The sequence below is a fragment of the Saccoglossus kowalevskii genome, chromosome 3 (assembly GCF_978046115.1).
Source record: "Saccoglossus kowalevskii chromosome 3, keSacKowa6.1, whole genome shotgun sequence".
Lineage (NCBI taxonomy): Eukaryota > Metazoa > Hemichordata > Enteropneusta > Harrimaniidae > Saccoglossus > Saccoglossus kowalevskii.
Window position 1 is genome coordinate 12,777,250 of NC_140643.1, and position 26,881 is coordinate 12,804,130.

General features: G+C 33.9%; 1 protein-coding gene across 1 annotated transcript; it reads right to left on the bottom strand.

The window, feature by feature from the left end:
- Positions 1–755: 755 nt before the first annotated feature.
- LOC144341590 (glycine receptor subunit alpha-4-like) lies at positions 756–18,625 on the bottom strand. The gene is made up of 8 exons (XM_078013736.2): positions 18,564–18,625; positions 10,665–10,732; positions 10,050–10,117; positions 8,678–8,901; positions 8,037–8,119; positions 4,938–5,069; positions 2,371–2,600; positions 756–920 (listed from the first exon to the last, which is right to left on the bottom strand). Exons 1-8 carry the CDS (start codon positions 18,623–18,625, stop codon positions 774–776), a joined length of 1,014 nt encoding a protein of 337 aa, XP_077869862.2. The 3' UTR covers positions 756–773.
- Positions 18,626–26,881: the final 8,256 nt, after the last annotated feature.

Here is a 26,881-nt window from a genome sequence, read left to right on the forward strand (position 1 = left end):
TCAATTGTCATCGCAGCTTTCATTAAGTTTTTCCTGTGCGACGATTTGACGTTTGTCTCCGTCTGAGGCATATATAGTCTAGTTTCATAAGCCATATGATTGGAGCCATAAAAACCTATGCCATTATTCGTCATTTCTGTGACCATTGTATGACGTCCCATCGACGGCGAGCGATTTCTTTCAGATATGTTGGCCGACTGTAATATATGCTGTGAATAAACGTAGAGAGATATTAGACTAATTCTCGCTAAAAACAAATAATATCATGAGAACAGTTATAGGAACTTAGTTTAGTAATGTATACATGTTCGACACCAAAACGTGAATTGTATTAATTTTAAAGACCTGTCATCGTACCTTTGCAAGTTACATTACATGGGGTATATTAATCTTACGTTCCAAATATGAAAGATAGATAGAGCATGTTTGCATGACAAGTATGTTAAAATAACATTCCGACTTTGTAGTTTATGCGGAACACCACCTACTGAGTATTGTAATCACTTGAGTTTTGCCAACAAATAGTGAAACTAGCCTAGACTAAAGAGTGTGGTGTTTCATCACAAATCATACATAGTTTCCATATATTTTGAGATTTAATTTGAGCATTCTGATGGATAAGATTTCTCATAAACTATAATAATTGCTTATGCTTGTAGTGGTCGGTGAGAGATTTTCTGAAGAGCACAAAAGGAATAAAAGTAGGAATGAAAATTTAAGATTGCATTGCAGAAAGCGTACTCTCCATGGCGCCATGCTCATTGGATTCAATATCATGTTTGTTTTCGTACCAGTCTTTCTTTTATACGGTTTTCCACTAGTCGCCGCTCTCCGGTCTTGTGAAAATAGCTGGCTATTGCAAATTCCAACAATGCAGCGAATACGAAAAATGAACATACAACCATCCAGACATCAATTGCCTGCAATAAAAGCAAGAAAAAAATAAAAATAATGTATATTTTAAAGTCACCTCGTGCTAAATTGACACAATAAAACTTCAAATCGCGTGACATCTTTGAAAGTGTTGCAATTTATCCAACAATACTAACTGAATTAAAGTATTCACAAAGTCATTAATGATAAGTAGATAATAAACCAGATAAGAGATTTAATTGATCCCGATGGAATACTGTGTACGATATATTTGATATATAATGCATCATATCACGAATTATCATTCAATGTATCGCCTTACATCACAAATTGACCCAGGATATAGAGTATTGAGTATTATTCAAGTTAATATTATTTATACATATATGTGTGAAGTTCTAGTTGAAATAAAACTCGGGCAGTAACGCCATGCCTCGCGTAAAGACACTATGTAAACTAATACGCAATAAAGCGGGGGAGTCGTCACCTACGCATGCGTCAGATGGCCATAGCGTGTCATTGTTTACAAACAAGCGTCTACCCATGAGCCTTTGCGTCTTTAGCGTGTGTTGTGTCGCTTGGGTCTCAAATCCCGCGCGTGTGCAGGTGATGACCCTCCCGCTTTAATTGAAGCCGAATTCAAATCTTGCACTACTGAGAATGTTACTGCACATATTCACAATGCATTATGGGAGAGAACTCCATACTAGTTATAATGAACAATTTAAATTTAGTCACAATGGAATGTCACAAAATTATGCTTTCAGAGGTTTTGTCAACATTGAGATTCATGTCAAATATCTGCGAATATATGATGTATTCGCAGACATTTATTTAGGATTTTTGGTTTTCAAAATATTGCCAATTTTATTTCATTTTCGAAATGCAGTTAATATCTATTTTATATTCAAATCATTTACACAATTAACCCAATATTCAATGATCAAATCGTATTAATAGACTTTCTACAAATACATGCACTACTTGTAACAAAAATATTCGGTATAAAGAAAATCACGATAAATATAATTGTAGGTATATTTGTGCAGTTGTCATAAGATATGATATGTGTTTTGTGTGTTAAGCTGTGAGCTCGTTCGTTCATCAAACCCAACCGATTCCATTAATAGTACAGATGGTGAAAACAAATTAAGTTATCTTGCGTTGGTATTACAGAATTATGAAAACAGATGCGCTCTGGTTTAATTGAGATACTCTCGTTTTTGTCTCAAATAATATTCGACTAAGCATTCGATTCACATTCACATAAGACATTAATAATGTCTTCGACGAATAAAGAATACTGCTAATACATGATACAACATATGATAAATATACGTGCTCAAATTCATCATTCCTGCGACACCTTCTACCAATCAGAGCCGATTATGATTATAATATTATTTCTACTATAGATGTAGGTATCTTTTATACACGTATTAGGACATCTCGTGACCATGATTGGTCTCATGCGAACGTAGAACGACTCTTCCTTACCTTTGTGTAAGATACTTTTGGTAACTCGACCCTTGCTCCTGAACTTAATGTTGTCAATGTAAGTACAGTGGTGATCCCAAGACTAGCTCTGGCAGGTGTAGCATCCACACTTAACCAAAACGACACCCATGATAATATAACCAGAAGGAATGAAGGTACATAATGCTCCATGATGTAGAATATCAGCTCTCGTTCTAAGTTAAACATACAGTGTAGTCGAGAATATTGTCCTAGAAATAAGTAAATATCGTAAATTAAACATTTGGTTACTTTCAGAATTGTGGTTTCAGGATGTCAAATTTCGTGTAAACAATTAATGTAAATGAAAGGCTTTGCGTACGTCGCATGGAACCAAATAAGAGGCGCGACCACTTTCGCCCTTTATACAGAAAATCTGAATTTATTGTATAAGAACATGTCTCAGCGGTGATACCCCCCCCCCCCCCCCCGTCATGACCAAGAATTTCAGTCATTTCAGCAAAACATTGATCTTCCTTTTGGTGAATACGGCAATTTGTGAACCAAAAATAGCCTGAACGTCGATCTTTTGGGATTCAGTTTTCAACTGGCTGCGGAGCATCCCTATCTCAAAAATCTAACTAAATCCAGTCTAACATAATTGCATGTTCGGCAATGCTATAGACCAGATTAAACTGGTCCTGACAGGATAGCTATTCATACATGCAGTAATTGTGAATTACGGACTATGAATAACCCTGAATCGGTTTTCAACTGATAAATGATATGATTCTAATCTATACACTGCAGGAACTCAATTATCTTTATCGATTGGGAAATAAAAACTCTTCATCATTTATGATTTGAATAAGTACATGTTTTATTCAGTATCTAATTCGTTGTAATAGTCCATGCATGGCTAGATGATGATATGTAACCGCTAATGTATCTAATATGACCTGAATATGTGTTTATTATTTCAATTGTCTCCAGTTATCTGTGATCTCTGTAATAGTTCTGATTCCATATGGTTGGATCAGCCAGATAAAATAGGTTTATAACTCTTCTTGTGTCAGTTTTTTTCTTACCCATTGGTTAGGCGGCACTTATAGTTTACCAACTGTCAATCGTTCAATGTGCACAGGAAGTAAACATTTGCATATAGTTACTATTCAGATAACTTGTTTACGAACTAAGACTGTGTATTGTTTTGATTGTGGTGACATTTGTTCATGTCAAAGTTCAACAAGTTCTGTTTGAATTGGTTATAGTGTAGTATAGTGTAGTATAGTGTAGTAGAGTGTAGTATAGTGTAGTATAGTGTAGTATAGTGTAGTATAGTGTAGCAACAAGTCAACGTAGTTGAGTTACAGTTAATATTATCAAACGCATTATTATTTTGAAGTTCACAAATACACACATTTGTTGTGTTAAATAATCTATGCATATGTTTTTGCAGTTTATTGGAGCGATTAGTGAGCAGTAATGACTCTAGGTGAGCCAGGTGTTAATGCAACCTTGCTACCTATTTATAGTGTAATTCCAATTTTCAAAGTTGTTATTTTCGAATATTTGGTTTTATTGAAACAGAAAAACCATGGTTCCTCCACAGGCTTGCGAAAGGCGATAGCGTGTGTCGCAAATAAACGTCGATGGAAGCACTTTTTATTTCTACAAATCACACAATCCAAACTATCACCAATCGATAATATGTTTGTTAAACATTCACCAGAGTGAAAAACAAAGCAAACAATAATCTTTTGATGTTGTATTCCTGAAATTTAAGTCACTAGATCATACGTAACTCCAGTGGAAGCCATTTTCTTCAGGTCGAACGAAAACAACCTTATGTGGCCAGAAGACGTCACTATGGTAACAAGGACAACGGAAACTTTGCTATTATTAGCATTTTTCTATGGGTTTCTTTGTATTTACTGTTCTTTTCTGTTTTCGAAAATGGTCCTAATTTAGTAGAAAGTCCTTTTTCAAATGACTTGGGTCAGTACAAGGAGTACCTACTACAGTGATGTCGAACTGTTCTAGTTCGACCATAAAAAAATGGCTACCGCCAGCGGTTTTTATCACTGGGGCATCGAAGCTGGGGTTTTGATTGTTAGATTGCAGGAGGCAACGAACGATTCAACAACCCATCGTGCAATTAATATGGCTACGTACCCAGTAACCCATTAACACGGTGGCAACCAGGGACCAGCCCGGTAATATATAAAAGACAACATTTAAATGCACACATGCTATCTCAACTTTGACAAACCGTGTTGTTAGTTGGTGTTTTAGTTTTATTTTATTGATGTGTTACACTAATTTTAGTCTGACGTAGATATGTATTCGCTAGTATTCATAGTATTCATAGAATTCACTAGTCGGATCAATCAATCATAATAGAAAATGATCCGAATGGTTCTTCAGACTAGGCAAGTTTAACACTCAACTGCGATAAATGGACGTATTTGCACATCATACAGGGATATTCAGCTGTGTTTAATGTTCATCTATTTATTTTACAATTGGTCACGATGTGATCGATCATCTGTCAGTGGACACCTGGCGTAGTTCAAAACAAAGTGTGACTAAGAATTAAATATATTTACCCATCGGATACTCTTGAATTATAGCAGAAGTGTCGGGAACACTCAACGAGAATCCAGGCATGACAAGCTGTGGTAATATAACCGAATGATTAGGATGCCACTGTAGCATAACGTCCCTCGTGGTGTATCCAACTAGAGAGATGAATTACATAACTTATGGGTTAAATTATTTATCATGCGGATGTGTGTCGCCTTTATTGGGCCCATGAGAACGGCGGGAAATACGTAATTGGCATATGTAATCATTTTAATCTGTGTATTTGTTACAAAACACAACACGTTAGGTTCTGATAGCGATTGTACAATACGTGATTACGGAATATACATTGAATTTCATGCTGCATAATTTTAGTCGACGCACAATCATAGCTTGCAAATGTACAAATTAGTTTGGTAGCGTGTTTAGTGTGTTAAGTGGCGGTGGTCGTTGCGACACGCATGCGCAAGATATCTTATGCACGATATTGATGATAACAATTATCGTAATGCACTACTTATGGGTGTCTGTTTTCCGCTTAATCATGGACGATCCACGCGGAAAATACTCATCATATTTATTCAAACCGCTCAAAACTAAAGGATCACAAAAATGTCTTTCAAATGGTACAATGGTAGTATCGTTTGGTGCAGTCAGTGAAATGTAAAACAAAAACTATTAATTTCGGCTAACAAGGTATATATGTCAAAACAGTGTATGAGTATTTAATAAAAGCGCCGTTCAAGCCTTTGTTGTAACGTTTGCGAAATATTGGCAAGAATGAAATACAGCATATATCAGCGACTGTAATCATGATGCCATGGATTTCAATGTTCACGTCTCGTCCAGAATATAAGACTGACAGACCTGTCATAACTACGTGCTCTCAAAGACCTGAAAGAATACAGTATATCGAGTACAAAATCGACGTTCACATGTACTACCAAGTAACGATTGTTACCGAGGATACCAGGATACCGAGGATACCAGCTATAAAAGTATTTGGTTAAAATATGTTGGTGTCTACCATCATTCTAGAATATATGTAATTTGATGGAAGCCACAACCATTGAATTCAAAGCAATAAATGACAAACGATGCGGCATAGTAATGACATCAACTGCATTCGAATATACGAGTCAGCTTCTAGTCAAAACACATTAAATTCTCTCAAATGTCATACGTCAAAATGAATAAGCATAGTACTTAATATTTTTTCTTTACTTAGATTGTGTATTAAAAATACACGATAAACACTGTTAGTTTACGGCTTTTAATTCCGATTAAAGAGACTGCGATTTAGGAGAAAACTTCATTCATACGACACACTTCACACTAGTACTAGCCATTAGCAAGGTATTGTGGGGATTCTGAGGTGAATACATCTTATCAGGGTATCACAGAATGTACATGTTCTAAAGCGAACGACGATGGAAAGTGTATATGTATATCTTATGGACGTTCACATCTATATAACATGCGACACTTGAATGTTATCAATATTGTAGTGTGGACAATATGTCTTAAGGCACCAATGTTTTAGTTGTGTCCTTTATAACCATGACGATATACACAGTCACTGATTGAAATATATTAATTGAATAATTAAACTCGTTATTCGGGATATGATGATAAATGCCGATATAAGTGTATCTATATTTTATATCATTATTGTCTAGGATTTGTCATTTGTAAAGAATTAAATAAAATATATTAAGATTATTATACGATCTGTTGATCACTAAGCCTGTGTTCGACTTCACAGTCAGCATCCTTTGGCGATTTTTCGTGAAGTAATGTCGACAATGATACACAAAAACACAGACAATAGCACACATACATCCTGTGTTTGCTAATCATGGTGTAGGGATTGTGTGTACTGTGTATAAAGCTGGAAATGTGTTTTCACGTTGCTCAATACGCATTGCTTCGTCAGCGTAGCTCTGAATAATATTTGATTACAATATTGTATGGTTGTCACACGAATTCAATATATGCTTCGATCGTATATTTTATTATAAATCTACATATCTATATCAATACTGTCACATTTATCTGAGATCTATGACGAATCACATTAATACAACTAGAATGACAAAAGAGAACTTAAGATGTCCTATATATGCCCCCATTTTCGCTTCATTGAAAACGCAGTCACTAAACGCATGCATTCTTCAAGTGATGTCAATTTGTCAATACGTATTTAACATGTAGATTTCTATATATAGCTACATGTATATACCATTAGTATGCACTTTACGAAATCGTTGCTAAATGTTTCCATTTATTGCCTGAGGCTGAACATCAAAAATGAATCGTTCGGTAAACAGGATCATTAGTACGGCACAGACTCAACAGACAAAATGGGAGGGTCAAAGGCACTTACTGAAATTAATTCAAAGAATGCGACTTTGGGGTCCCTTGCCGGCTGGGTGTGCTACCTGGTATAGTTGTGGATTTGATAGGGCGTAAAATTGTTATAATATATAAATACAGCCTGATACAAAAACGCAAACTAATCTCAGTGAATGAGAGCCGTGTGAGTCAGTGAGTAACTCACAGTACAAGCAACATGTCATATCTCGGTAGTTCGAACTGAAAACAACTGACTTTGTATTATCTGTAATCAAAGCAAGCTCAACGACATCGCGCGTTTTCACTTGTAATTTTTTGATATTTTCATCAACTGCTAACAAGTACAAGACAATGCCACGGGATTTACGTTTATTAGTTTCTTATAATACAAGGGCAATACACACTGATTTGGGTCACACGCTGCTAATCGCCTTAATTTTGCGCTGAAGTAAAGTAACTCGATGCTAGTTAGGTAATGGGAAAAGTCAATCATTATTGAGAAATGTAATTTTGAAAGGATTTCAAAAATTATTAAGCCACTGCTTTGGAAATAGAAATGTCATTTCAAGTTGACACATGTGTGGTGATGCTAGTGACGGACCTGTCATCAAATTAAGAAGCCACGTGACCGACATGAAATAAACACATCCATCATCAAATATTATGCAAAACAAATCGATTTTTTGTAGGACAGTATCCATCATATACCCGAGATATTCATATCAAATTAGTTCCCATATCAATAATTGAAATATAATTTCACTTACAGCTTTCCAAATCGATACCACAGTTCTGTTGGTCCATTGGAAATCGTTGAAGGTACATGTAACAAATCAATGTAAGGCTTGCTCTGAAATTAACAAAAAAATGACGACGTTAACAGCGTGCAATCAACTCAGTGTATCTGCACACGTCAGCTTTGAATACAGCGTGCAATCAACTCGGTGCATCTGCACACGTCAGCCTTGAATACAGCGTGCAATCAACTCAGTGCATCTGCACACGTCAGCATTGAATTTGATTGATATGTTTGCAAATATATAAAGAAACAGTTACTACGATATCATTTACAATGTCTACATCACCGGTAATTAAACCCATATGCGCAATCGTATTACGAAGGATTAACACCCTTGACCATAATAGTGATAATTACATATGGGATAATGTCACAGAGTATTATTTTCATTGTCTATCACACTGATCAAAAAATGGGTGTTATAATAAATCACTATCAACAAAACCTGATACCTTGGAACAGCATTTGAATTTGTGCGTATTCATTTTGATAATCTCAAATGCACACACACACACACACTCCACCGCAATAATTGCATATATCAAATATAGCTGTTACTATTCTCTATTCAGACCTCATGACATTGACATTATTTATCAGTGTTCTTACCTGATATCATATATAACTTGTCCGTTTGGGTACACCCGTATCTGTTTGTTTGTCATCGTTACCTCGTGTAATTCGCCTTTCTTTACATTAACAAAATATAGATCCGGTGTCCAGAGACTCGCCTCCAGCTCGGAGCCTGATCTAAGATCAACTGAGTCACTTCCGTTAAATGATAGTCGGGGATCAATCCATTCCTGCGTTAAAAACATGGTCACGCCATAATCCTGTATGAAAAAAACAATAATTGAGCATCGAATATAATTATTTCAGTAATTATTGTAATAAATACGCAGTCGTTGTTTTTCAATTTTATGTGACACAGGGATGTCATTGAAGAATTAAAAGGATGCCCTCTATAGTTTGAAACATATTCGCTTGTCGCGCTGTCAAATTATTATTACCATAGGAAGGCATTTAATAATTTCATAATATTGTAAATCCGCTCGTGTGACAAGCATTAATTTGTAACAAGCATTAATTCGTATTATATATACTAATATTATATACTTCATATTAAATTCGTATTAAATATACTAATATTATATACTTCACTAGTGAGTTAATTTCATGCTGTATCAATATATACCATGGCGTGACATTGCACTAGTCGTTGTTATATGCCATAACGCCATAGCCTCGCTTTGACGCGTGTGGGTTGTGGGAGTGATACGGTGTATCGTGCGACTGTAGCATGTGTATAACGAACACTCGCATAATTAGCATGCCCAACACACTCAAGAAAAGATTGTTTTTTTTTTGTGTTAGTATTACATATGTTCTTAAACTTTCTAAATGGCCAGAAGTCGTACCCGCTTCTTCCAAGTTGTTTATGTGAGTGCGCGCAATTACGTCGAATAATCGGTTAATCTGGCGTTCATGTAAATGGCCATGCTGACAGATTCGTGTTCATTGTTGCGCATACCATAATGAAGTAGAGACGAAAATGACGACCAGCAAATGCATCAAACAGGACAAAATGTGAGATAGAAACATAACCCAAGGGCATTTCTCATGACACAGGATTTCTTTATATGTATTTTAACATGGATATAATAAATATCACTTTTAATGACAGTAAAACATCGATCGCGATTCGGCCTCCGGAGAATGTAATTTCTGTCACAATTATTTTTTTCAATCTGTTTTTTAGTTGTTGTTTATTCAAACATAAACAACTATCACAGATAACAACGTGTATAAATTGGGTTTCAAAATACACATTGGTAATTGAGGTATGCAAAAACTGCACAGATAACTCAGAATCAGAAGATGATCGACCGCGTTTGCACATCTGTGACAGACAATGCCAATGATATTCCACGCAAATGACTGACTATTCTGCAGTACGTATGTAATAATATTGAGAACTCACCATTGATATTTCCGATATTGAGTGAATACTAGTCAATAACATATAGACACTTATAGAAATTGCAGGACCTGAAACGAACAATAACTGCACCGTTACTATTGTAATTAATCTAGGTGTTAGATGACGTAATGTTCTAACTTGGGGGGGGGGGGGGGGGTAAAGTCACTTACACGACTCGTGTGCAAAACCTATTATTGCGTGAGTGCTTGTGATGTGATCAGTCGTTTGGAAATCTGTGTATGCCATTCGTCTCTCGCATTCATATAAATATGAATAAACATCATCTACCTATGTTGAAATAGGTTAAGATGTATATCTTATGTAACAATTCAGGCAAACGATTGTGCACGTGTTACTTACTGTTCACTGCATGTCATTATATTGCAGAATGTCACAGACAAGACATATTTGATTTACATTCCATGCACAGTCCGTAATCGTATACTTAGAATGAACAATGCAGACGTTTTGAATACAAAGTGTTGTGCTTTTTTCATTGTCAGCACTCTGTGTATACATTGTGTGGCCAATATGAATATTTACGTGAATGTAATATAAAATAGATGAAACCGTCTGAGAGTAGTATACAGACACATAACATAATGCATTCATTACCTGTAACATTCGGTCGTATCTGATTATCATAACTGTCGTTTAGTATACGTCGTAGGACATCCGGGTTACTGCGACAAATAACAATTATCAATTATTGGATTATATTATGTTTCATAAATAACCATTTATTCAATATATTCGCGGTATTGAGTAACCATACTCAAGCGTTTCAACAGTGGTTGGCATTGACGACAAACTTACATTATTCCTGTTTATTTTTAAAGAGCAATACTGATATTGAAAATCGTGTTTGCGGCAGGAAATTATCTCGACACTGGTAATAATATCATTGAGTGAATGTTATAAAGGGAATAGTTGCCGAGGGACAGAAAAGATTTCTCAAACCATGGATAGAATTAAAATGATTCGGTAATTGCGGATACTTCAGCCTAAAGTAATAACTAATGGTAAACCACGACGGGTGAATAAAAGCTGTATAATACACTAGTATACCCTAAGGCGACACATTTCTATTGGCTGCCAGACGTACATGTAACTAGGCCAGCTGGATTGATTTCATTCTGAAAGGATAGTTATGTCACTTAATGGAACAGAAAAATGTACACAATGGGAATCTCTAGCTACTATGACTACCTTGTGATGAAGAGCCCTCAGAATTACAGAGAGAACAATTACAATATTCTATGTATAATATTGGAAATACCGTTCACTATAATAGTTAATTATTACATAATTACATAACTGCGACTAATAATTTATTTCCGTATTTATTTATATAGAACTACTCGCTGAGTGTTATATTCAAATGGTACAATATGACAAAAATTGGCTGTTGTTAGTATATAAATATTTAATTGTGCGTCAAAAAAACTTTAATTTACATATCAATATAACCCAGCAAATGCTAACGTGGGCCGCAAATGCATTAATTTCTCACACAATCGTACTTCCGTTAGTCGCGCTATAATTAAATAGACGTATCGGCGTATTCATTATAATAACATGTCAATTTCGGTTTGTTTAAGTAACTCCTACCAGTTATCAATTTAAACACAAAGGTTGGTGAAAAATGTTTTTCTATCGTTCATTATAAGCTAATAAAACATTACCTTTTTGAAATTCCACATAAATTTCGCGGTGAATAGACTAGGAAGAAAAGAAATTAAATAAATAGAAGTAGCTTATCACGTTTGACCAGATTGACTTGTTTCTCACTTTTATCATGTGCTTAGAGTGTTTGTATTTGGTAATCAAGCAAGGTGAAACATTGAACGTTATTGTTTACCGATCAGAAGTAGCTGGATTGACCTTTATGCACTGTGCATTGGACTTGAACAGTACCTTCATTTAAACTGACTCACATTTTATTAAATTATCCTATTTTATTCACTCACCCGTTTAGCGGGTATTGTATGTTTGAAAGGAGACTGCCATTTTAAGTCTACGACTGGTGAAGATTAAATTTGGAAAAAAGTGAAAGAAGCCAGCCTAATTGCTTGAAAGTTTAATTACCTGTCTCAGAAACGAGACCATTATCGTGATTGCTTTATGTTTTCACTTGAACTGTGATTGGATTCCTCTTAAAAAATGAGACTATTCATAGACTGACGACGTGTGTACTCTGTAGCGGTTAGAATATATTTCGTATATTATAGAGCATTTCCTTGTAGTTTGCAGGTTCAAGTGAATGAACAGTCGACTGACTTTAACTCGATATCCTGAAGTATTTGAATAATTTATACAAATATTGATACATAGCGTTACATGGTATAAAGCATAGTTTCTATTCCCCCTACCGGACGCGTTGTTTTGTACCATGGACGTTAGATTAGATGAGGGTATTCAACGACTCTGTAAAATACCAATGTTAATAACAGTAAATGTATTACTAAAAGTATGTAAACATATTTGTATTAGAGAAATATCTAAATAAGGGTTCATAATCTTATTTTTTAAGAGAATTTTGGTTGTATTTAGTAGTGGCAGAAATTTTATCAGTATCTTTACCAATATTACATGGACACTATGCCATATATCAAATTGTAGGCTGGTGACATGTGATGAAACACATCGTGAAAATATATCGTGACTGATCGGGTGCATCTCGTTATCCTAAATTATTTCAAAAATCCGAGTTTCACAAAATGACAATAAATGCAATTTTTCAACATTTTTTTGTTTGAGATACTTGAAATGTTCACAAATAATGAATATTAGATATTTTTTTGCAAAATACGGTACTATAACTAACACACAAAAGAATATTAGATTCATGTCACCATAGAACTGCATCGCCATGATTGTACACAATAAAAATACACTAGAAATTGTCATTTATGGCAAACTTTCTCAAACAAATATGAGTAGGCAACTACCATAATGTATGAGACTACTGAAAGAATGAAATACCTCACACATATACAAAAATGTTGCTGCAAAATAATATATTAGGCATTTCGTTTGTATATAACGGATATTAGATTTATTTTTAAACGTTTATATTTTAATTGATTGATTTATTGTGGCAATTATTAATGGGGAACCACTATGAATGATCATTATGGTAAGTCAAATAACCATTAGACAATTCGTAACCATAGCAATGACATTTTGTTCAGACGTGTGCATCAGGTAATATCTCATAAATCTATACAATTCGGAAACTGTGTGCTCTTTAATGTAAGGTAATTTACCTTATTACGTAAGACCGTAGTACAATATATTAAGAGCACCTACTGATTCAAAGTATAATATGCATGCTCTCAAAACATATTCAGGTCACCGCACAGCCAAGAAGTGTTATTGTCAAACCATATGATGTTGCCATCCGATTATATTTTAGATAAACAATTATATATTGCTAATATGTACACTATTAGAATATGACCAGATAACCCCACAGTTACTATTACAGCGCCACTTTATCACTTTCTGTACATTTATGTTACTTGGCACGCTATTGCAATTTTAGTTGCCATTTTTGTTTTCATTGCTTAATTCAACTTGTGAACTAATTTCACTTATGATCAGTCGATACAGAGACGGCAATGTACTGTTACTATTCGCCATAACAATCTGCAGACATCGACGTGTTATTGTATTATCCAAAGAGGACAACCAATACATTTTTAGCCAGAATCTAATCAAAATTACACTTATCGTAAAATCGATATGCATTTGCGAAACATTTTCTTCAATTTTAAGTGAGTGTATTGCTTTTGTGGGGTCACTCGTGGGATGACATCACCTCTATATTACATATAACTTCTTTCATTTGTTTAATGATTTTGTTCTCAGAGATTGTTTGACAGACATTTTTTTGCGGTAATGTGTTTTATGTTTTTAGATAAATTGAGAAATATAATATTAATTGTTATGTCTTTTAATTGTTCTTGTAATTGGATGAGATTTTTATCGATCGATATCGATCGGCAAGTCATAACAAAAATGCCGAGCAAAATTGTTCAATAGAATTTGACGTTAATATGACTTCATGGCTATAAGGTAATTAACTTATTAGACTAACATTCACATTTTTGCTTCTATCTTGAGCACCCGTCAATGTATCTAGTGAATACTCAATCAGACTGTACAAACGTCGTTTGTCATATATCCAAAATGGTGGCACATATCAAACTACGCAACCTGATTCCACACAAGCCATATATCCAAAATGGTAGCATATATCGAACTATTACGCCAACGACGCCTACAAAACTATTACCGTCCGGAGTGGCTCGCTCGTGAACCCTGAAGTTGTGTAGACCATCGAAAAGCAATCGTGTGTACGACCTTATCGGCGTCAGTATATCTTTGAAATCATGTCAACTCACAAAATGTCACATATATCAACGTTGATGCTAACAAGAAACTACTACGAGTGCGATTTTTTTCCACTGCTTGATGTTTCTATAATCGCTGTGTGCTACTTTCAGTGCCCAGCTTGTGTGCATATGTCGTGAATTGTGCAACATTTCGTGGTATACCCGCCTCCGTGCTGGTTAATTGCTTCTGTATACATAAACGCGCCCACGAGTATTTGAAATTGCTACAGCATGACATAAGGTCATACTAATCAAACTTATGTTGACTATAAATAGCATTGGAAAGACGCATTCACAAATGTAATATACCAGTTAAAAAGCCTACCATATTATTTTCTATAATCGCAAAACTCGACTATGGTTTTTACAAAACTCATATATTACATAATTTAACCATTACACCCTGTCAATTCACAACACTGTCATCATACATACTAGTGTTTATGTCTAATTTAAGTAGTTGCAGTGGTTGCATTGTACTGAATTGAACACTTGTGTACTATTAAACGACGTAATTTTCAAATGAAATTTAATATATGAAAGGTCTTGGTAATGAACAGTGTTCACTAGTTCTTTACTGCTCCCAAATAGTGGATAGTTTCGTCAACTATTTGTTCACTAATGTCTATGTCAATTTATTGAATACATCGGTCTGACTGATTTACTATATCATAGTATATCATTCCCCACTGTGCTAAAATAACAGTATACCATGTTTAGAAGCAAGACTGTTAATATGAACTATTATGACAGTATAAGTCAGTAACGTAAACTGGTTTGAATTACCCCATAGAGTGCCAAATACAACTAAAACTGGAGGACATCGTTGTGTCTAACCAGTCGGTTGAATCGTGGTGTGTATACAAGTGCAAATCACTTAGCATTTAATCTAAACAAAACAGGCTAAACAACTGCGGTCTGAAATTCATTGCTTAAATATATCACCATGGCAGATAGTTACTAAATACAGGTGGCAAGTGTGGCGCCAATCACCAAATACCGATATTAGTTATTATGACTGAAGAATGAATCAATAAGGCAGTAAACATATGATAGTATTTCTTGTGTTATATAGTCATATCGTTTAGAATAGCGAATGAACCTAGCTGACCTCTAGTTTAATTGCGTCGGAAAATGTTTTCAATGTAATAGCCCAAATAATTCGTAAACTGGTAGCAGTTAAATGCTGCCCAGGAAAGAAAGTGGTGAATCGAGATGATTGGAAAAATCTAATATTACAATTGCTTGGAATTGAAGCTAACTTCGTCATACATATATCCGCATTATTCATTGTGTGGTAAATCCAACAAATTGAAAAGTAATGAAGTTGAATTGCATCACTCGTGCCTCGAATTATCCGATTACAAAACAGGTGTTGGCACAAGATTGAGAAAGTTGTTATCCGCATAACATATCAAGTATATGATAATATAAACCTCGGCATTGTTAAGACTTTCGTTGATCTGTAGAATGATTATGTGAACTGTCTTTGCTCAACACAATTCGACGTCATTGAAATGTCGTAGTACTATTGTAATAAATTAGTATAACAACGACTGGTTTCTAGCAACAACAAAAAATATCGCCCTTGTAGGCAAGCAGGATCGAATATAAAGATTTAACTGAAATGCAGTGTGATGATAGATAAATATTATCTTGACATGTACAAAGTGTAATAAATTAAACTAGTAAATTATTTCAAAGCATGTGCATTTGTAAGTTTATACTATTTGCGTTTTGCTTTTACTGTAGAGTGCGTATTTGAAGAGTCTCACAAGTGACAAGCAAAACTTAGTTGCCAATAACACCCACATCAAACCACGGCAGTGCATTAATTTTCTGCACTTGTCACCGGATTTACATTAACCTTTATGAATAATTGCTGCACATCCAATATTTTCTATTATTATCGATACGCTCTCGGTGAAAAACAATCGAGAACAAAATAGCGACTGACTGACTGTTATTATTGTACGTGCTGATTGTGTGAGCACTAAAACTAAAAACAGTATTTAAATTACGCGTCCCCAGATTCGCAATGTACATGAACCGAAGGCATGCCATTTCTGTCCCCAGGGTAGTGTTTTATCCGATAATGTTATAACTATATCACGTATGAATAATTTAGATTCTAATTCAATTGAGTGTAGTGCACTAAAGAAATGATAGCTTGCGAGCTAATTACTTACATCCAATACTTTATTTTCACTATGATGTTAGAGTGAGGAAATTAAAGTAATAACCAGCAAATCATACTAGATGTCTGCAGACATTGTGTTTGAATGGATTCTTAATAAATACGATACGTGGTATGTTCTATGTTGAGTACTAGGTTTGGGCAAGGTTAGATTGTACTTCACGATAAAGTAAGTATATGGAATCGAATATGCGATTGTTATCCCTAACAATTTCTAAAAATATATTTTGAAAATTAATCAATATTTAATTTGCTTTAAAATGCGTATGTAAAATATATATGTCGTGGTCGGGCGTTATGTGGGACACGGTGTTGCAGGTAGATACAATCTGCCGACGTGAAGTAATCAGCCTCACTGGTTGTCGATACCCAAGGCATAATACAAAGTAATACGTCGCAGTTCTATGCGCCTAGCGCGAGGTTAGGAGAAAACAGGATGTAACGTGCAATATAGTTGCATGGACCCGAAATGCCTGGCATTATATCCTAACCTTTCATGGTGCAATTATAGTGATGGCAAGTACGATACTGTTCACATTAATGACCTAAACCGAGTTTACAGCGAAGAGGTTTTTCTGCCGACAATAACGAAACACTAGGTTCACAAATTGTACAGCTGCTGTTGAGTGGTACCTGCGTTAATTGATGAAAGCGAAGGTCTTCTTTTCAATAATAATGACTTGTCACTATTTCAAGTGTAGCGTTCAAGATTTTTTTAACAGTAAGTAAACAATACCCAACTAAATGCTACACTTAAAATACACACACTCACAGACATGTCGTTTATCTTTCTGCAAAGTAACAATATAATATGTCCCTCTGAATGGATTGTTAAATATGACTGTCACCAACGCGTCGTGCTGTATCTAAAAGCGAACAATCGATTATAATGTTCAGAATGTTGATAGATTAGATGCAATGGCAAAATTATTTGACAAACACTGTTTAATCTTCATATATTACTGCGCATTTGAGAAGTACGTAAGAGTTTAATTATAGTGTGTATAATGAAAGTTACTGCACGTTTGCATCCCTTTCACTCATTTCGTTTATCAGCATGATTTCCGTGCACTTAATGATCTAAGTAAAGGTGGCTACACGATCTCTAACCCGCAGTTAGTGTTCTTGAAGATTAGATCACACGAATGGTGACATGTAATTATTTTGAGATGACCTCTCTGACATATATTAAACCTCGCTATTTATATAGATCACATCGTAGAATAAGACGTCTGTATTTATATTACTATGATCTAATGAAATTATGTCTTACGCTTAGCTGATAGCTTTCATAATGAAATATGATTTCAATGGCGAAGAATTATGTATGAAGAGATAAACGCAACATACATTGTACTACTTGAAACTAGAACCATTAATTAACTATCAACTTGAAGGGACGCATTGAAAAATAATACATATGAAATTAAGTAGCCTGGTCGCACGGCATGTGGTCTCTAATGAAGATTTGAGTTTCGGTTTGGGCAAAGATAAATTAAATTGAAAACCGTGGGAGAGTTTTGTTAGTAAAGTTATTCCAGAAACGATTCCTACACTAATGGTAGCAATACAGTGTGTGTAATAAGTGTGGTCGGCCCATGCAGGGTGCAGTCATCTGTGATAGATGATGAATTCTAGGCATTAAGTGATATTGAATGGTCGTTCCCGGATTTGTGGATGGGTGACATGTTCATTCCAATTGTAGATATGTCAGGATACGCGAGAATGCGGGTAATGCGTCCATGGCAACAACATATAAGAAGGGCAATTACAAATTACATCACGTATATCGCATCAACAAACGGCTGTCTGTTTTGATGTATTACGAAATACACTTTTTTTGTCTATTTACACATCAACAATACCCATGATAAATCACAATTCATGTTATTATGAATATTTGCAAGCTGTGCCTACCTTGACTGCCCTGCCCGAATGGCCGAGAGTACCAGGAGAAGGGACACTATGGATATAGTCATCTTAGCAAGGATGAGAGTTATTATGCGATGGTTATAGACCAAACTGCGGAAAGAACATTCCACAACAACTGATCGAATTAACAGACTGGTCCAAGCTAATACGATGCCGCACCTGTTCACGCACAGACCAACTGTGAATAGAAACGTATGTAGATCAGACGCTGTAATGTTGAAACGTGTAGGTGTCAATAACAATGTCACATAACAAACCTATCCGTTACTGCGCACACCCATCGGAGCACATTGAGCTGAGGAGAAGATAATCACGTGAACGGCAGCGCATAATATTGGTTATGCAGACGAGCTTCTTTTGACCGGAATTGGCGATGCCCATCCGTCTGTGACTACAGCAGTATTAATGTATTTGGTGCACACAGTCAGTTCATGAAGCGCGCTAAAATTTCCCATAATTAATGGTAGCCAATTAACGGCGACTTGCTTTCCAGTTCCGATATAAAAATTACGGCGTCTGCATTGCGGTTGTTGTGGTAACTTTTCAAATGACGATAGTTGCATCTACTTTGTTTTGTCAAGCGCAAATGGTTTATATCTCGCGTGACTGATTCCTTCACTCCCATATACATACTGCTCATATCAAATAATGAGGGTTGTGAAATAAAACTAATTCTAGGCGTGTAGTACATACTGTAGTCACACGTGTCACTATGTAGCTCATATCTGTCTATATGATTATCTGTTAATCACACTGCAAACGCTATTAACTTGCGTTGATCATCAGCTATTTTATATAGTATTAATTATCTGGTCCGACCCATCTCGAGTTTTCGGAGAACATCTTTGTACTAAAACATGATACTTCCTCGCTTTACCTTTATCATCGTCATTATGAATACATTAAAAAGCATACCTGTTATTTGATGTGATTTGATTTGTCGTCTCGTTCACCAGCTACTTTACCTTAATGTCCGAGTCTTTCTCAATGAAAAACATTTTCCCTCCTGTTCATACATTCAAAAATAAATAAATAAATAAATAAATAAATAAATAAATAAATAAATAAATAAATAAATAAATAAATATTCCAACAAAAAACAACCTACTCCCATTTGACCCTTTTTTTATTAAAAACAACAATTGATTTTCTGCTCACTAATAATAACTGAATATACACGAAGCAAACAGTGAATGATATTTTATATATGGCGAATTATAATAACAAAAAATGAATAGAGTGTACATTTTAAAACGTATCCACACGTACCACGAAGCTGTATTATACTCGTTATAAGCTTGGAGACTCCCCTACTCGTCGTAACAAACACCACTATAACGAGGTCACTTTAATTTAAAACGCGGTTGTATGGCACTGAAATGTTCGAGTGCAGTACATTTTCGAACACAAAATTAAAAATAACCATCATAATCGATAAATGAAAACATATTTCACTATATGTTTTGGAAGAAATGATCAATCGGGAAAAAAATGCAAAATTCTGTATTATCCGATCGAACAAAGATGCATCGAATATTGATAGTCTAGATTATAGTAACTATGTACTTCTATCATCCAGGTTTCTATTTAAAATAACAAAAATAACACTTATATACATGTGGATATGCATAATATTCAACACTCAATGATTTCCAAGTTAATGCAATTAATGAATATTCATGAAAGTAAACAAAATATAGAAATACAAAAAAAATGTATCTTTCAAGTGACCAAGTAATCGTGAACAGTGTTCCGCCCAGATTTTTGATGGCATCGTTAACACATATTCTGATAGTATGTGTATTGGTTTACGTTATCAATGTATTTAAAAAAGATACGGTGTAAAGTATACATAAACTAGGTCAAACATTATTTGGCCCATAGTAGGATCACGGAGTAAAATACATTCGGTTTCTCATTTTTCCATACAAACAGTCACCGTGCCTCCATGTGAATCTCTGCGGGATCATTGATAGTTGAAATAAATGAACTCATGAAATTGTGTTAAAGGGCGGCGGTCGTCGCGCAGCGCGTATTTGGATTTTATGTAAACAAACAATATATTTTACACGCGTCGTGTACGTCGCCATGGCTCCCATAAAGTACAGGGCGCGGCACGACGGCTTAAACAATGTTTTAACATGCGCTATATACGCGTTTTATGCGACATCTGTGACGAATAGCAGACTATTTCATCCACTGTTTTATAAAAGCAATTTATTCGTGTTTAAATATGAATATTGTGAATTTAAGTCGCAATTGAAGTTGTATCATTGAACTGCTAACAAATACACTCGTACAAGTCGGCGAATAAACGATATTGAACCATTTCCTGGATTAGTCACAACAAAGCCCACCTGGTCCTTGGAGATATCGCGATGTGATCTAATCTCAGAATGGCCGTGATTAGGTGTTTGAAAGTTATTAAAATATCGAAGGACGTGAGATTAAAGTATCAACGGAAACACTTGTGACAATCAAAGCATCTCTACTATTAATGACCGATGATTCACCTCACTTAAATCCCATGAGCTGTCCGTCTATTTTTTATTGGTTCTTCAATTACACAACTCGCCTGTCAGAACCTTGTCAATCAGTGGGTCTACGGGTAATCGCGAACCGTGACTGTGTTTTCCAATGGAAGGGAATATAACCAAAGCAACTGATTGTAATGTTTTATGGGGAAAACTACCTGTATTTACGAGATTTAAGTCTACGTGGATGTTATACGATTCCCGCTAAGTGTTACTAAGTTTAATACACTGACCAATATTCATTTAATTGTGATTCAAATTACTCTAACCGTTAATTTGTGCTGGTGGGGATATACAGTGAAGAATTCAAGGCAAATAGTGAACATACATCGATTTCTGATTTCATAATTTAATCAACCGACCTCGTAAAGTGAGTTTATTGCTGTCTGCCATTTTGTCAGCGTATCTGACAAAACAGTTTGCGGATCGTATAGTGCAGACACGCATGAGCACAATATTATTTCGTAGTATGTAAGGTCAATTTCATACAATGTGTTACTTCGCACTTTGATTCTAAACCTTGATTCAACAGACTGCATAGTTGTTAATTGTACAAATAAAAACTTGTTTAGCATCCTATAGAGCTTTAAAAAAAGAAAAGAATTGTCATTTGAAGTGTGGCATATGTTGTACGATATTATTCACTCCAACGCTATTTGCTTCTAAATAAGTAGAGGTCAATTTAAGTGTAAAATGTTATCTTTTTTTGCAGCTTGTTGAGTGTTGACGGGTACCATGTACAATCGTCAATTTACTTAACAGAGTCAATAACCGGTATGGGGCTTAGAGTGAATACACTATTGTTTTGTTATAATTACTTTGTATGACTACCGAACATATGTTTTTCCCGTAGGTCACGTACTCGGAATATGTATTTGTCGAACTAACGGTGTTAATACTCTTATTGGCATAGCAATAACACAATATTTCATACACACGGATACATTTGATCGTCGTTAATAGCTATTAAACGTTGTTATCGATTTAGGAAACTTGTTTGCAACACTTATTTACAACAAACACGTTCCCATTTCGTTATCGCTTTAACTCACTGTAATATTCTGACAGAATTACCTAGTCTACAGTATGATGAAAGGAATTCTACCAAAATAAAGGACAAACATACAGTTATTGTAGTATGCATTAGTTAGAATTCACCTTTTCAACTTGGAGAAACACATACGTACAGTGATTGAATAAAGTATATGAAACTTTATGTTGATACTCTAGTCATGGTGCTTTTTTTGGCAAAAGCTTCTCAGCCAACGTCGAACGTAAGTAATTTATCCTGTATATCAGGGATGTTCAGTGTAACTGATTTGCAGGCAGCCAGACTAATCTTTTGATATATCACATATGACTATCGCGAAATAGCCGACAACTTCAAAATATTTGTGGATTTACATGCAATTTCTCCTAAATTATTACTAGGATTTTTAGTTATTCAAATAATTCAATTATTTTTCTTCTAAAATGTGTGTTTGATATAAAGCCGTCTATATGTGAGACATTTAAATTCAAGTTCTTTCAGCCTCCACTTATCCGCGGACATAAATTTGTTTGACTTATGTCACGAATTGTGAAGCGACCACCGTTTGAATTTACTTCAAAATTAGTAAAAATGCAATCGATGCATCCCCCAAACATAACACGGCGTTCGGTTATGTAAATGAGCTAGTACACTCTACGATCTGGGATACACACTCACAAATTACAATCTCTGCATTAGTGTTTGGCCTTCACAAGCTGCGAAATAGGTCTTTGGGACGAATGAGAGTTACTACAATCGTTTATAATAAATTTAATATTTTTGGTTCACTCATGAGATATTCTCAATATATCGAACTATAAACATATATGTCATAATACTGTATTTCTATAAATTCTATATCGAAACTTCAGATGCCATGCGAATTTGTGTGAAGGTTAGATGCATGGAGCAAGATAAAATTAAAGCGCTGTGGTCGTCGAGCGGCGCGTGTTCGAATTTCGCACGCGTTGTATTTTACACGCGTTGTATACGTCGCTATGAGTTCCATATCAAACAGGACGCGAAACGACGACTGCCACCCTTTAATATTAAAACCAGTCGAAATCAATAATCTCTTAAAGTTGAATTACGTGTATTCAATGTTTGAATGAAGTCAGGTAATTCGAAATGAGAGAGCACCAACTCTCCCGTATATGTAATTTACAAGTTAGCAATGCTGTATTTATATTGTGTTATTTAACGCGATGTCTGATTTCAGTGGTAGTACTATTTAGTACGAGCACAACTACATCCAACAATATCCTACATAATTGTATATGATTTTTATCATCGTTTTCATCACGGAGTGACTCTAAAGCATTTACAAGTGCTTCACATTCACCCTTTCCCCGTGGCTGAACCTTTTTTTGAATACTAAATTGCAAGTTAGATGTAAGTGTGTTCTCAATGATTACACCGATAAAGAAAACTAAACTGACAACTTTATAACATGTTTCAGATTATAGTTTATTTCAAACATGTTTCAACATTTTGTGTGAAATTAAACTGACTACTTTAACATGTTGCAGATTATATTATATTATAGTTTATTACAAAACATTTTCTATATTTTGTGGGAAATTATACTGATACTTCACTATGTTCCAGATTATAGTATATTTCAAAAAACATTTCTACATTTTGTGTGAAATTAAACTGACTACTTAAACATGTTCCAGATTATAGTTTATTGCAAACATGTTTCTACATTTTGTGTGAAATTAAACTGACTACTTCAACATGTTCCAGATTATAGTTTATTGCAAACATGTTTCTACATTTTGTGTGAAATTAAACTGACTACTTTAACATGTTGCAGATTATATTATAGTTTATTACAAACAAATTTCTATATTTTGTGGGAAATTATACTGATACTTCACTATGTTCCAGATTATAGTATATTTCAAAAAACATTTCTACATTTTGTGTGAAATTAAACTGACTACTTAAACATGTTCCACGTTATAGTATAGTTTATTACACAAAAATTCTAAATTTTGTGTGAAATTAAACTAACTACTTCAATATGTTCCAGATTATAGTTTATTGCAAACATGTTTCTACATTTTGTGTGAAATTAAACTGACTACTTTAAAATGTTGCAGATTATATTATAGTTTATTACAAACAATTTTCTATATTTTGTGGGAAATTATACTGATACTTCACTATGTTCCAGATTATAGTATATTTCAAAAAACATTTCTACATTTTGTGTGAAATTAAACTGACTACTTAAACATGTTCCACGTTATAGTATAGTTTATTACACACAAATTCTAAATTTTGTGTGAAATTAAACTAACTACTTCAATATGTTCCAGATTATAGTTTCTTTCAATTTTTTTTTCTATATTTTGTGTGAAATTAAACTGACAACTTAAACATGTTCCACATTATAGTGTATTACAAACTTTTTTCTACATTTTGTGTGAAATTAAATAGACTAATTCAACATGTTCCACGTTATATTATAGTTTACTACAAAAAATTCTAAATTTTGTGTGAAATTAAACTGACCACTTCAATATGTTCCAGATTATAGTATATTTCAAAAAAAATTGTCTACATTTTGTGTGAAATTAAACTGACCACTTCAACATGTTTCAGATTATAGTTTATTGCAAGCATGTTTCAACTTTTTATGTAAAATTAAACTGACCACTTCAATATGTTCCAGATTATAGTTCATTACAAAAATTTTTCTAGATTTTGTGTGAAATTAAACTGACTACTTCAACATGTTTCAGATTATAGTTTATTGCAAGCATGTTTCAACTTTTTATGTCAAATTAAACTGACCACTTCAATATGTTCCAAATTCAACATATTGCAGATTATAGTTTATTACAAAAAATGTTCCACATTTTGTGTGAAATTAAACTGACTACTTCAATATGTTCCACATTATAGTTTATTACAAAATATTTTCTACATTTTGTTTGAAATTAAACTGACAAATTCAACATGTTGCAGATTATAGTTAATTTCAACTATTTTTCTTCATTTTGTGTGAAATTAAACTGACAAATTCATTATGTTCCTGGCGATAGTTAATTTCAAAAAAACTTTTCTACATTTTGTGTGAAATTAAACTGACTATTCAACATGTTTCAGATTATAGTTTATTACACAGTTTTCTACATTTTGTGTGAGATTAAACTGACTACTTCATCATGTTCCAGATTATAGTTAATTTCAAATATTTTTCTACATTTTGTGTGAAATTATACTGAATACTTCAACATGTTCCAGATTATAGTTTATTACAAACATTTTTCTACATTGTGTGTGAAATTAAACTGACAAATTCAACATGTTGCAGATTATAGTTTATTGCAAGCATGTTTCAACTTTTTATGTAAAATTAAACTGACCACTTCAATATGTTCCAGATTATAGTTCATTACAAACATTTTTCTACATTTTGTGTGAAGTTAAACTGATTACTTCAACATGTTGCAGATTATAGTTTATTGCAAGCATGTTTCAACTTTTTATGTAAAATTAAACTGACCACTTCAATATGTTCCAGATTATAGTTTTTTTCAAACATTTTTCTATTTTTTCTGTGAAATTTAACTGACTACTTCAATATGTTACACATTGTAGTTTATTACAAAATATTTTCTATATTTTGTGGGAAATTAAACTGACAACTTCATTATGTTCAAGATTATAGTTTATTTCAAAACACTTTTTACAGTTTGTATGAAATTAAACTAATTACTTGAACATGTTCCACATTATAGTTTATTACAAACATTTTTCTACATTTTGTGTGAAATTAAATAGACTAATTCAACATGTTCCACGTTATATTATAGTTTACTACAAAAAAATTCTAAATTTTGTGTGAAATTAAACTGACCACTTCAATATGTTCCAGATTATAGTATATTTCAAAAAAAATTGTCTACATTTTGTGTGAAATTAAACTGACCACTTCAACATGTTTCAGATTATAGTTTATTCAAGCATGTTTCAACTTTTTATGTAAAATTAAAATGAGCACTTCAATATGTTCCAGATTATAGTTTATTTCAAAAAAAATTCTACATTTTGTGTGAAATTAAACTGACTACTTCAACATGTTGCAGATTATAGTATATTTCAAAAAACAATTTTGCATTTTGTGTGAAATTAAACTGACCACTTCAACATGTTTCAGATTATAGTCCATTACAAACATTTTTCTACATTTTGTGTGAAATTAAACTGACTACTTCAACATGTTGCAGATTATAGTTTATTGCAAGCATGTTTCAACTTTTTATGTAAAATTAAACTGACCACTTCAATATGTTCCAGATTATAGTTCATTACAAACATTTTTCTACATTTTGTGTGAAGTTAAACTGACTACTTCAACATGTTGCAGATTATAGTTTATTGCAAGCATGTTTCAACTTTTTATGTAAAATTAAACTGACTACTTCATCATGTTGCAGATTATAGTTTATTACAAATATTTTTCTACATTTTGTTTGAAATTAAACTGACAAATTCAACATGTTGCAGATTATAGTTAATTTCAAATATTTTTCTACATTTTGTGTGAAATTATACTGAATACTTCAACATGTTCCAGATTATAGTTTATTACAAACATTTTTCTACATTGTGTGTGAAATTAAACTGACAAATTCAACATGTTGCAGATTATAGTTTATTGCAAGCATGTTTCAACTTTTTATGTAAAATTAAACTGACCACTTCAATATGTTCCAGATTAT